This window comes from Ipomoea triloba, chromosome 5 (genome assembly GCF_003576645.1).
Source record: "Ipomoea triloba cultivar NCNSP0323 chromosome 5, ASM357664v1".
NCBI classification, from domain to species: Eukaryota; Viridiplantae; Streptophyta; class Magnoliopsida; order Solanales; family Convolvulaceae; genus Ipomoea; species Ipomoea triloba.
This window is the reverse complement of record NC_044920.1, coordinates 27355747-27368033: the sequence shown is the minus strand read 5'-3', so window position 1 is coordinate 27368033 and position 12287 is coordinate 27355747. Positions and strand designations below refer to the sequence as shown.

At 34.5% G+C, this 12287-nt stretch overlaps 2 protein-coding genes across 2 annotated transcripts; both read left to right on the top strand.

The window, feature by feature from the left end:
• Nucleotides 1-2737: 2737 nt before the first annotated feature.
• Nucleotides 2738-6851, top strand: LOC116021203 (protein disulfide-isomerase-like). The gene is made up of 10 exons (XM_031261816.1): nucleotides 2738-2916; nucleotides 4179-4209; nucleotides 4326-4613; nucleotides 4726-4911; nucleotides 5011-5136; nucleotides 5419-5550; nucleotides 5658-5777; nucleotides 6037-6154; nucleotides 6253-6365; nucleotides 6460-6851. The coding sequence occupies exons 1-10, from the start codon at nucleotides 2738-2740 to the stop codon at nucleotides 6664-6666; spliced, it is 1500 nt and encodes a 499-aa protein (XP_031117676.1). The 3' UTR covers nucleotides 6667-6851.
• Nucleotides 6852-9057: 2206 nt separating this feature from the next.
• On the top strand, nucleotides 9058-11192 carry LOC116018855 (60S ribosomal protein L18a). Its single transcript, XM_031258869.1, has 4 exons — nucleotides 9058-9177; nucleotides 9277-9392; nucleotides 9503-9566; nucleotides 10608-11192. Exons 1-4 carry the CDS (start codon nucleotides 9163-9165, stop codon nucleotides 10947-10949), a joined length of 537 nt encoding a protein of 178 aa, XP_031114729.1. The 5' UTR covers nucleotides 9058-9162; the 3' UTR covers nucleotides 10950-11192.
• The last annotated feature ends 1095 nt before the right edge of the window (nucleotides 11193-12287 follow it).

The window sequence follows — 12287 nt, the reverse complement described above, 5'->3', positions numbered from 1 at the left end:
TTGGACAGAAGATGCGGTCATGTGCAGGACATTCCTGTTCACTTTGGATGAGACGCCCTAGGATTGGTTCAACGCAATCTCATATGTGTCAATACGAAGCTTCACCGAGCTGTCAAACAGCTTCTTAGCACATTTCTATAACAACATTTAGCATGCATGAAGCATTTCTCTCACCCGTGCCCTATAAGACAGAGTAGAGACACAAACCTAAGAGATTTCATTGGCAAATGAAAGAAAGATGTAAACATCGTATAGAACTTTGACTCATTGGCAGGTGCGGTCCAAAGATTTTCACAAGCAGTTGAACACTTACCCTCCTCGCTCCTACGAAGATTTTATGAGGGCGAAAAACCGCTATGCAGAAGCATAGGAGGCTGATAAGAAGAAAAAATAAGAGGAAGAAAATGCATGAGGAAATTCCGAGAAAATGGGTCCAACAAACTAGGTGTCGGCCTCGGCTCCATCAAAGAAGGGAGGTAGGGATCAATTCTCAAGATGACCCAGTTTGGTCCTCTTCTGCCATTTAACCCATTCACCCATCCAGTTAATGTGATCTTGGATCAAGTCGATACGGGGATAGTGCAATTTCCAAATGAATGCATGAAAGTTTTCCTCAAAGATAGACCAAACCAAATATTGATAGTTCCACTAACAGGTTGGCCACAACACTAACGAGTGTCACATTCTGAAGAGATAGATAAATGAGCTCATTTAAAAGGGATACTTTAGCCAACTTGTGAAGTGCCTAGGACAACAAGGCCAACCCAAAAATGTATGGCAAAAGAGTGAGGAGTCCAAGCCATCCAATTTGAAAAAGAGGGAGTACGACCAGATCGCGGATGAATGAAACAATGATTAGAAGAGGAACCCGTGCAATATATTAAAAAAAAATCATTTGCTAAGAAGTATAATATCCATAGAAAGATTTGTGTAACTATTGATCATGGTCTGCCCATATTAATAATGTTGTTTAAAGAATAAAATACAACGTTCCCATTTTAATTCACTTAGTCCTTTATGTTAACATAGTGGGAACCCGAGACCGTGACCTCAACCACCATGGGCGAGACATGTCCTCAATCACTATAGCCGAGGCTTGTCCTCGGCCTAGAAGAAAAAAGGGGAGGCCGAAATCGTGTCTTCAACATCATTTTAAAAACAAAAGGCGTTAAGGATCATCATTGGCCCAGCGACGAGGCTAGTCCTCAGTTGCCTGGTTTGGTCCGATAAAAAAATTACTATTGTAATACAAACAAGAAAATTATTATTCCCTAGGCGGCTCATTTATGCTTGTAGCTTGGGAGTATGGGGGGAGGGGGTGACGAAATATTATGTGAGTTCAATACTTTTATTACTTCCTAGTTGACTTTGATGTGCTCGCGACTCGAGAGTAGGGGTTGGTGACATGATAATTGGGCATGGTATTAGACTAGACCCGAGTTTAACATGAATGAGTCAAAGGAAATCAATTAGTAACGGTCAAGAGTAAAGAGGAAGATGAATGATTCACTTAAGGTATAGCCAAACACACTTATTGGGGCAACGACTCATAAAGAGCACCCATTATGCCCATTAATACTGTAACGGTTATTCATTACTATAAAAGCTAACCCCATGTACCAATGGGGGAAAGGGGACACGCTCAAAATATTGCACTATGAACATAGCAATAACATTACTTTCCAAATATACTCCCGTAACATTATTATCGTTAACACGAAAACTTACCAACAGACTACGAACAACGGACAAATTGAAATACATGCAACAAACCAACTGGCAACCAAAAAACAATTGCAATAAATTAAAAACCAATGCATTAACTTTAAATATAAATATAATATATAATCTAAAAACATAATAAATGTGAATAAGGTTATACCCCTCATTTATGTCCGTTTTTTCCGTTAAGTCTTTTTTGTACATTATGCTATAAAAGTTGTACTACATAATATTTTGGACAAATATACACCTACCGTTAAACTTCCGTTATCTTTTCTACTATTATTACTATGCACATGCATCTACCATATATTTTCTTATCTTCTTTAATAATAATAATAATAATAATAATAATAATAATAATAATATATACACATTAAATATTAGAGTTATATGTTAGTTATTTTTTAAAATATAAATATTCAATTTATAAAAATATTTTACATTATTATTATTATTATTATTATTATTATTTACTACATTAAAATTTAAATAAATTTAAAATTATAATATCAAATACTAATATTGGGCACCTATTTTTTGCGCATCGCGAAAAACTAGTATAATTTATATATATAATTTTTTAACAAAATTTTGTAATTCCTAACATTATGACACTAATTTATGAATTTGTTCATGTCAATATAAATTAATAAAATAAATATATAAATTATTTTTTTGAAAAAAAGAAGAAGAAACCAATACAGTAATGACATGTAACGTATAACTGATTTGTGTGAGGGGACATAGCATTCGTAATCCTTCCCTAATTTGCAAGTATAGAGTATTATAGTAATAAATTCAATGAAATCCTAAAAAAATTACGCTCCAAATATTTCCTTACCCGCTTCTATTTCCACACTGCACCCACCACTCGTATTCTGACACGTGTCTGTGAAACCAACGGGGCCACCATCTCCGCGACCCTATATATATGGAGCTTTCGTTGCATGCATTTCTCTCGCTCCTGTCCCGTCTTCTTCTTCTTCAGACAAAAAACCTTGACCGTTTGACCATGGCGATGAGCGCTTTCAGTGGCATTTCCATAATTCTAACAGTTCTCCTCGCCGTATCCGCAGCGAGCGCTCAGGGAGAGGACGAACAGAAGGAGCACGTCTTGACGTTGGACCATACAAACTTCACCGAAACTGTGTCTAAGCACGAATTCATCGTCGTCGAATTCTATGCTCCCTGGTATTATATCTGCCATACACCTTTACTTACAGTCATTGCTCTGGCAATGCATCTTTGATTTTTATTTTTCTAGAATCGATGCTATTTGTTTTTCCGATCCTTTTGACTTGATTTTAATCTCTGCTCGCTTGTTCTTTGTTTGTGTTAAGAAATTGAATTTTTATTGGTATAATGGGATCGGGGGTTCTGGTCGTTTTGATTTGACGTCTAAATCATAGACTGATTTTTTTTAAGTAAATAAAAATATTGGAGATCAGTCTAGATGTGGTTGAAATGTGATTTACGTATAGATGCTCGTATATCAATGTGTATATGTCGATCTTTGTGTGTATCTATTTCATGAGAGATATGGAAATTACATCAAGGTGATTCTAAACGTAAAAACGATAGTGGTGGTTACTAAATTTAATGTGGCATTTAATTTACTTGATTCTATATGCGTACCATGATTTAAGTACAAATATATACTTTAAAAAAAAAAAAGAAGAAGGTTATGTAACTAATATATTTAATTTTGATTATATACTTTCTATTGATGATTATAAAAAGTGATAACTTGGGAGATTGGCCATAGTAAAAAAATCAATATATGAGTGAAATTGAACAATTATAGTTTAACATGGCATAGTTTTGATGAGGTACCTATTATTTTCATAATAAAATTTGTAATGGTTTAAATTTTATTGGACTATAGAGTCAACAGTACATATTAAAAAGAACGTGTTAATATTAAAAATATAATTTTTAATAAATGTTGGACATAAGTAGTTTTAAAAGCAATACTATTTATCATTATGTCTCACTATATATGTAATTAATTTTTTTAATATTTATATTGATAGATAATTTTTGAGTAAATAGTTATAATAATTAATAAGAGGTTAAAAGTTTATATGTTTTAAAGATAGTTAACACTTAACAAGATGGTACTTAACTCTCATAAATTTGTCTCAAATATTATTGATCCTCAACTCTAAATCATTTATTTGTCTAATTTAAGGTTTCAGGCAGCAAGTATTTATGGTTTGCAAATGTTGATTTTGAAATTATATTGTTCATCAATCTCTGATAGGCAGATTAGATGATTATATGTTTGTGTTTGTTTGATAAGACTTGCCTAAACCTTAAGGTTCATGTATAATGTATGGATTGCCAAAATTTGTTTAGTGCCCCTCTGGATATTACTCCACAGAGTTATTAGAAAACAATCTCTTGTGTTTCTTTTCCTTGTCTAAAGATATGATACCCTACTCTTGTAATAGGTGTGGACACTGCAAGAGACTTGCTCCAGAGGTGATTACTTTGTTAACTCATAAAGAGAAGAAGGCTTAATCTTTGCTTTCATTACTTCTTTAGCTTCTCCTGTCTTCCAAATGTAAAACAACTTATTATTTATATTCTGCATGTAGTATGAAAAAGCAGCCTCCTTGTTGAGCAGTCATGACCCTCCCATAACACTTGCAAAAATTGATTTGAGTGATAAAGCAAGCAGCGAAATCGCTACCAAATTTGAGATCCAGTTTTACCCAACCATTAAGATCTTACGCAGTGGAGGAAATGCTATTCAAGAATACAAAGGTCCTCGTGAAGCAGATGGTCTAGTTGCTTATTTGAAAAAACAAAGTGGTCCCTCGTCAGCTGAAATCAAGTCAAGGGAAGATTCTGCAACCCTTATAGATGAGAAAAGACTCTTTGTTGTAAGTTCTGTAGTTGACACTTCTGTCTTACATCCTTAATTAAAGCGATGGAGTTGCTTTCATTGTTTCCACTCAAGAGTTTGCTGATCTGAATTGTGTATTCTACTTCTAGGCTGGTGTGTTTCCAGTATTCTCTGGGGAAAGTTTCCAGAACTTCTCAATTGTAGCTGAAAAACTACGAGCTGACTATGATTTTGGTCACACCATTGATGCCAAACTCCTCCCACACGGTGGACCAGTTGACAAGCCAACACTCCGGCTACTTAAGCCATTTGATGAGCTGTTTGCAGACTTCCAGGTATTATATACTATTGTTTTTTTAGGATTGATCCACATGATTATTCTTTTTTGGTTTGTTTTTGTTGCCAACCGTTGCAATATCTTGACATCGTTGCAGGACTTCCAAGTTGATCAATTGGAGAAATTCATTGAAGAAGCTAGTATCCCTACTGTGACTATTTTTGGCAAAAACCAAGAAAATCGTCGTTTTGTTGAAAAGTTTTTCTACAGTCCCAACACTAAGGTACTTGGATTACTAAATTCTATTATCTTGGAAATGTTCCTTATGTGAGCCTGTATTTGTAAATGTAACTTCTTAGATGCATTGCTCATATCTATTGTTTTAATCTGTATGTTTCCTAGCTCAGCCCTGTCAGTTTAATATATGTTTTCTTTATAGCTCAGTCCTGTCAGTTTAATATATGTTTTCCTTGCTCTTTCTTTTGAATTCTAGAGTCTAATGATAGGTCACCCTTGAAAACTGTTGAAAATTTAATTTTAATTAGATATATTTTTTTATCTGTAGGCTCTGTTGTTTGTAAACTTCAGCCGTGACTTTGATGCTTTCAAATCAAAATACCATGAGGTTGCATCAGGTCAGAGAAAGGAAATAAGCTTTCTTTTGGGAGATACTGAGACCGATGTTGGTATGCTTAAGGTGGTTGTTCATTCTTTTTCTAATTTTTCTACTTAACTAATCTAGCTAGTGTACTACTTATCAGCTGCTGTGATTTGCTAAAGATTATTATTTGATCTGAAATGTAGCACTATGGACTGACAGAGGATCAAGCACCTGTAATCTTAATACAGTCCAATGATAGAAAAAATTATTTGAAGCCAAATGTGAAACCTGATGATATTGCAACTTGGGTTAAGGACTACAAGGTAAATGCTCTCATGATTCTCTTGCTTGATGCTCGAGCGTAATATAATATAAAATATAAGTGTATAGTCCAACTATCAGTTTAGACTTTTAGTTGAGACAAAAAACGTACTTCAGTTGTGTTGGTAGTTGTCAAGGTTGGTGTGAACCTGACTTTGCTGATGCAATTAGCTTCCATGTCTGAATAGGATTTCAATCTCTCTTCTATGACTGTCTGCATTTATAACACAATAGTGAAAATTTCTTGAAATATGGTTGCAGGAGGGGAAGTTGAAGCCACATATAAAATCAGAGCCTATTCCTGAAGTCAACAATGAACCAGTTAAGGTGGTTGTTGCTGATAACCTGGAAGATTTCGTCTTTAACTCGGGGAAGAACGGTGTGTATCTAGACTAGTTCGGTTCGAGGATATGCTTCGTTGCCTTTTAGTAAGGATCCGAAAAGAATTATAAACATATATGTTTTGTTCTGTTACAGTTCTGATAGAATTCTATGCACCCTGGTGTGGCCACTGCAAGAAACTGGCTCCAATCTTGGATGAAGTTGCAGTTTCATTCGAGAACGACCCCGATGTCACAATTGCAAAAATGGTAAGAAATGTTCATCCTTGCTTGAATGTTCTGTTGCATCTAAGTGATTGTTACAGAATCTGGAAACTAAATTTATTTCCATTTGTCATCCTAGGATGCAACTGCAAATGATATCACGAGTAATAGGTTTGTAGTTGAACGGTTCCCAACACTATACTTTGTATCTGCAAGTGGTAACTTGGTCGAGTATGAAGGGGATAGATCAAAAGGGGACTTTATTGATTTTATCCAGAAAAATAGGGATATACGTAGCAATTCAGACTCTGCTGCATCAAAAGAACCAGCCAAGGATGAGCTCTGAGGAGACAGAATGATATCAGTTGGCTATGGGCTTCTTTTGTATTTATGTTTTTGTTAGTGCCAAAGGATGGAAAGTTACAAGTGTTAATTGATTTGCAATTTGGCAGAGTATCCGGATTAAAACTTGCTATTTATATATTTAGAATATTTTATTGCTAACCATGACCAATGAGAATAAACATGGTGACATAATACAATTCACGCTATACTACACAATTTCTAACCTGGGGTTAGGTTGAGGGTAAGTCATTAATCAAAGGTTGAGCATTGTTGATTCTATTACAAAATAGTATTTGTTATATATTTTTATTAAAGAGAGTCACAAAAGTATCATATGAGCATAAGGTATTTTGCTCAAAATTAAGTCTAATTCAAGTCTATTAATTTGAAAGTTGTTAATTAATTTTGAGAATACCTCGTTTTTTAAAATTATTTTGCAGCAACACAATTCTAATTCTTTTCGTTTGACCAAATATTTTCGACCCGTCAACACAAATCACGAGTCTAATTTGTCACAAATTATTATCTGGACTCGGATTTTGAATGTTCACAATTTACAAATTAAATGTTTATAATTTACATTTTAAAAATTCACAATTCGTATACTACGAACACAAAATGTGAATGCTCACAATTTACCTTTTAAAAATTTACAATTTGTATATTACGGGCACACAAGGCAATTGTTATGCCGTGGACCGTCCACCTTGCAAGGTGGACCTGGTCTACATTCACATACATTATACTCTACATTCACACTTTGTAAACTCTACATTCACACATTAGATGATTATATGATACTCTACATTCACACTTTGTAAACTCCACATTCACACATTACAAGATTATATGTTTAGTAACTATATTACCACTGTTATGCATTCACACATTCAAAACTCTATATTCACAAGTCCTATACTCCATATTCACAACTTGAAAACTTCACATTCACACATTACAGACTACAAGTTGCTAGAACTTCTTAACTCTATTACATATTCACACATGCATAACTCTACATTCACGATTTCTATACTCTATATTCACAATTTGAAACCTTCACATTCACACATTTCTGGGCAACTCTACATTCACACAATCATAACTGTACATTCACGATTCCTATACTCTACATTTACACTTTCTCTACATTTACACTTTGAAACCTCTACATTCACACATTTTTGGACAACTCTATATTCAGCAATATGTTTACTAATTAAAAAAAAAAAAAAGAGACAAAAACGACGTAGTTTTGGACCCAGGTCCACCTTGCAATGTGGACCTGGGTCCACAGCATAATTTGCCCACACAAGGGTAACATATACAATTTATGTGTTTTGACTTAGAAACACACTTTATATTATAGAAGTTCACAATTCAAATACTAAAGGAATAAGGTCCAAAATTGTCATTGAACGTAACTTGAAAATGCAATAAGGACACTAGACGAAAAAAGAAGTGCAATTAGATGACTGAACACTCCAAATGTATACAATTTCACCTAATAGTAGGTTATCATCCATTTCATCTGGTTGCCTTCTTATGTGAATGGTGAGTTGGTATTTTTTTTAATAATAAACTTTACAAATTAAAATAAAATAAAAATAAAATAAATAAGACGGGGTGACCCTTACCCCTCCTCTGTCGTCTCTGGTTGGAGTTGGAGATGAAGACAAGGAGGAATGGGGAAGGAGGTGGTCGGTGGCCACCCTGACTTTTTTTTTTTTTTTTTTTTTAATAAATTTAAATTTTTATTTTAAAGTTTATTATTAAAAATTATTTAAAAATGTTAACTCACCATTCACATAAGTAGGTAACCAGATGAAATAGATGGTAACCTCAGGTGAAATTGCATACATTTGTAGTGTTTTGTGACCTAATTTCACATTTTTAATGGTCAAATTACGCTCAGTAATCAATTTGAACCTTATTCTAATACTAAAAAAACATAGTTTAGGATCAAAGTCTACGTTGCAAGATGAGGCAAATTATTGCATGGACCATGGTCCACACAGCTGTGTGGACCAAAAATAAAAAGTACATTATTTTTATACTAAAGGTACATTATTTTTTGTATTGTAAGTACATTATTTGACAGTATATATCAAATAATGTACCTTCAGTACAAAAATAATGTACCTACAATATAAAAATAATGTACCTTCAGTACAAAAATAATGTACTTTTAATTTTTGGTCCACACAGCTGCATGGACCCCATGCAATAATGATTGGCAAGATAGACCATGATCAATGGTATAACAACTCCTAATTTGTAGAGAAGGTTATTCCTACTACATTAAGGCCCAATTTTGTTGGGCCAAATCTGAAAACTTTATACCATCTTCAGCCTGCTAAGGCCCATATAATTAGGGTTTTCGTAGAGTGGCCATTTACAAAACCCTCTCGTCTATCTATCATTAACAACGACCTAGCTGCACAGAGAGAGGGAGGGAGAGAGAGGATCTCAGGAAGACGGCTCCGTCGTTGCGAAAATGGTGACCTACAGAGTAAGTGCTATCTATTCTCTATCTACTTTCAATTCGACCAAGATTCATACACGTATGTCTGCGCAACAATAATTCGAGGGTTTGTGTTTGCCGGTGCAGTTCCATCAGTACCAGGTTGTCGGAAGAGGTCTCCCGTCGGAGACTGATGAGCACCCCAAGATCTACCGCATGAAGCTCTGGGCGACCAATGAGGTCCGTGCCAAGTCCAAGTTCTGGTAATGCTCTCTCCTTCTATCGGTTTAGACACATATATATCGGTACGCTGTATGTCCCTATTTGAATGGTTTTTTTATCGTCTGTTTTTTTTTTTTTTTGTTGTGAAAAGGTATTTTTTGAGGAAGCTGAAGAAAGTTAAGAAAAGCAATGGTCAGGTCCTCGCTATCAATGAGGTATTTGCATTTTTGAGCTGATCAATTTATTAAATGGTTTTGGTTTAATTGATTCTATATGCTTTGTTATTTGTAGATCGTATATGAACTAAGTCTCATACATCTGATCTATGTAGTTATTCTTGCAATAGTGTGGTTCAGTATCTGATTAATAAGCAAAAATGTCCCATGGCTTCAATAATTGTTGGCTATCATCATTTCTATGTGTTTTGCTTATAAATGACTATGAATTATAATGACTATGAATTATAGGATCATTCGGTGGATATATGCTTTACTAGTTGCTCCTATTATTCACTGGACTTTCATTTGGTATTTTTATTGTTGTTCTTTGTTCATTGTCATGGAGGAAGATTTTAATTTGGCCTTTTCTTTATGGAGTAAATTCATAACAATGTTCCCTATGCTAATAGAGTGTTTGGTTTGAAGGAAGGAATTAGGGGGGAAGGAATTGTAATTCTGTGAGAAAAGAATAAGGTGGAAATAAGGTAGAAATTCAAATTACATTGTTTGGTAGAGAGGAATAAAATTATTGGGAATGAGAAGGGAAGAAGTGGTATAAAGACGAAACCTTGTGTTATAATAATACTAATAATAATCAGGGGTAAAAAAGTGTTTTTCTTTCCTTTTTCCCTTTCCTTTTCCCATTGAATTGCAATTCATATGGGGGATGTATGAATTGCAATTCAACAAAATGAGGGAATTGGAATTGCAATTCCCTCCAACCAAACACTGTAATTCGGGTAGCTAATGAATTGACTGTTTATGAGTTACCTGGACTCCCCCCTTGTGCAAGTGTTTCTATTCTGGTAGTCTAATTTCTAGTTTCATACTTTATATCCAATTCAGTTGCATGAATGAAGTTCTTAGAACAGCCTTTTTTTCTGAATGCATATATGTCTCGTGCATTAGATGCATTCAACTATTTAAGTATCTCGTGCTTTCTTTCAATGTATCTACTTTTCAAGAATTAGTATATTTCAATATCCAGTCAAATTATAGTTGTTGAAATTGAAACGTTTTCCGTTTGTGTATCTCTAGATATTTGAGAAGTGTCCTACCAAGGTTAAGAATTACGGGATATGGTTGAGGTACCAGAGCAGAACCGGGTATCACAATATGTACAAGGAGTTCCGTGACACAACCTTGAATGGTGCTGTTGAACAAATGTACACTGAGATGGCTTCTCGTCACAGGGTGCGCCACCACTGCATCCAAATCATCAAGACAGCCACCATTCCCGCAAAACTCTGCAAGAGGGAGAGCACCAAGCAATTCCACAACTCCAAGATCAAGTTCCCGTTGGTGTTGAAGAAGGTGAGGCCACCATCCAGGAAGCTCAAGACCACATACAAGGCGTCTAGGCCCAACATCTTTGTGTAACTTGTTTGGTCTAATACTGTCTCGTTATCAGTTTCCTTGTTCTGCAATTTTAGACCTGTTTAAGTGAAAGATATTATCTGGGAAGATAAGGGAGATTTTAACTTCTATCATTATTTTGATTAAGTTTTCTAGTTACTGTTAAGGTGCCTAGATAAAGCTACTTTCTACATGTGCTTGGATATTCACAACTATGAATTGCTTCTGCTTCATATTTTGAGAATTATTTTTTCTTGAGTTAAAAAATGAGTCCTTGTTTATTATTGTCATATATGCTTGTGAGCTTGTCTTGCACTCTTGTCATATAGGAAGTATCATTTATCAGTTGATTGGTGTTTCACAATGCAATAGGTTATCCCTGACAATTGCAGTAGAAATTTTAGTGCCATAATTGTGGTTTCAATGAATAGGGTACTAAAAACATTGAGAAATTTTCTGAAATTTTAATTTTATGTGATAACTGAATTTATGGCATACTACATTACTACCTTAATGCCCATTTCATTCTTCAATATTATTCTCTCTTAAACTTTCTCTTTCCTTCTGCTGAAGCTTTTTGTGTCTCTCCGATCCCACCCTGCCCAATTTGCGCAATAGACCCACGACAGAGTACAGACAACATGCGAACAACATCACGATAATTGTCAAAAAACTACAAATGTGATGTGAGTGAGTACTGAGTAGGGCAGGGCAGAGTTTTGGGCCAATCTTCCCATGTGGCTTCCAGACTTCCAGTTTATTTGATGATGATGATGCTGATCCAAAATTATCATATTCTCTTCTTTAATCAAATTAAATTAAATAATATATAATAAGAAAAAAAAATGTGTAGTATTTTTTTCCCCCATAGGTTAATGTTGAGTAACTATTATTTTATTATGAGCATGAGTAATTAATTTTTAAGGAATCGACTTGAACTTAAAGTACTTCGACAACTAAACTTTAAAAGTTACAATTACACACTTCAATTCAATAAAATAATGTAATTAAGTCTTTTTTACCAATAACCAACATGTTAATTAATGATAAAAAGAATATTTTAATGTTTTTTTTAAAGGTTCCGGCTAGTGACCCATGGTTGCCTTCTTCTACTTCTGGAAGAAAGCAGTCAATAAGTCGTCTTTTTCTTCTTCTCAATCTTGATCACCTTCTCCTTATGTGTTGAGGGTGCTTGGCTTAGAACTCTCATTATACCTCGTGCATATACCCTTGGTTGTTGGTGCGGTTATATAACAACCATTTTCAAACCATAAATAATTTATAATGTTGATACTCAATTATGTGCATTCTAGTTTTGTAAATGTTTTAAAAACACACAATTAAGTATACACACCGAAAGAC

What these genes read in the sequence shown, in the direction of transcription:
- LOC116021203 (XM_031261816.1), top strand. Translation starts at nt 2,738, where the DNA reads ATGGCGATGAGCGCTTTCAGTGGCATTTCCATAATTCTAACAGTTCTC. An exon ending in ATGAGAAAAGACTCTTTGTT is followed by an intron (nt 4,614 to 4,725) that starts GTAAGTTCTGTA and finishes TTCTACTTCTAG; the next exon opens with GCTGGTGTGTTTCCAGTATT. An exon ending in ATGTCACAATTGCAAAAATG is followed by an intron (nt 6,366 to 6,459) that starts GTAAGAAATGTT and finishes TTGTCATCCTAG; the next exon opens with GATGCAACTGCAAATGATAT.
- LOC116018855 (XM_031258869.1), top strand. An exon ending in CGTGCCAAGTCCAAGTTCTG is followed by an intron (nt 9,393 to 9,502) that starts GTAATGCTCTCT and finishes TGTTGTGAAAAG; the next exon opens with GTATTTTTTGAGGAAGCTGA. An exon ending in AGGTCCTCGCTATCAATGAG is followed by an intron (nt 9,567 to 10,607) that starts GTATTTGCATTT and finishes GTGTATCTCTAG; the next exon opens with ATATTTGAGAAGTGTCCTAC.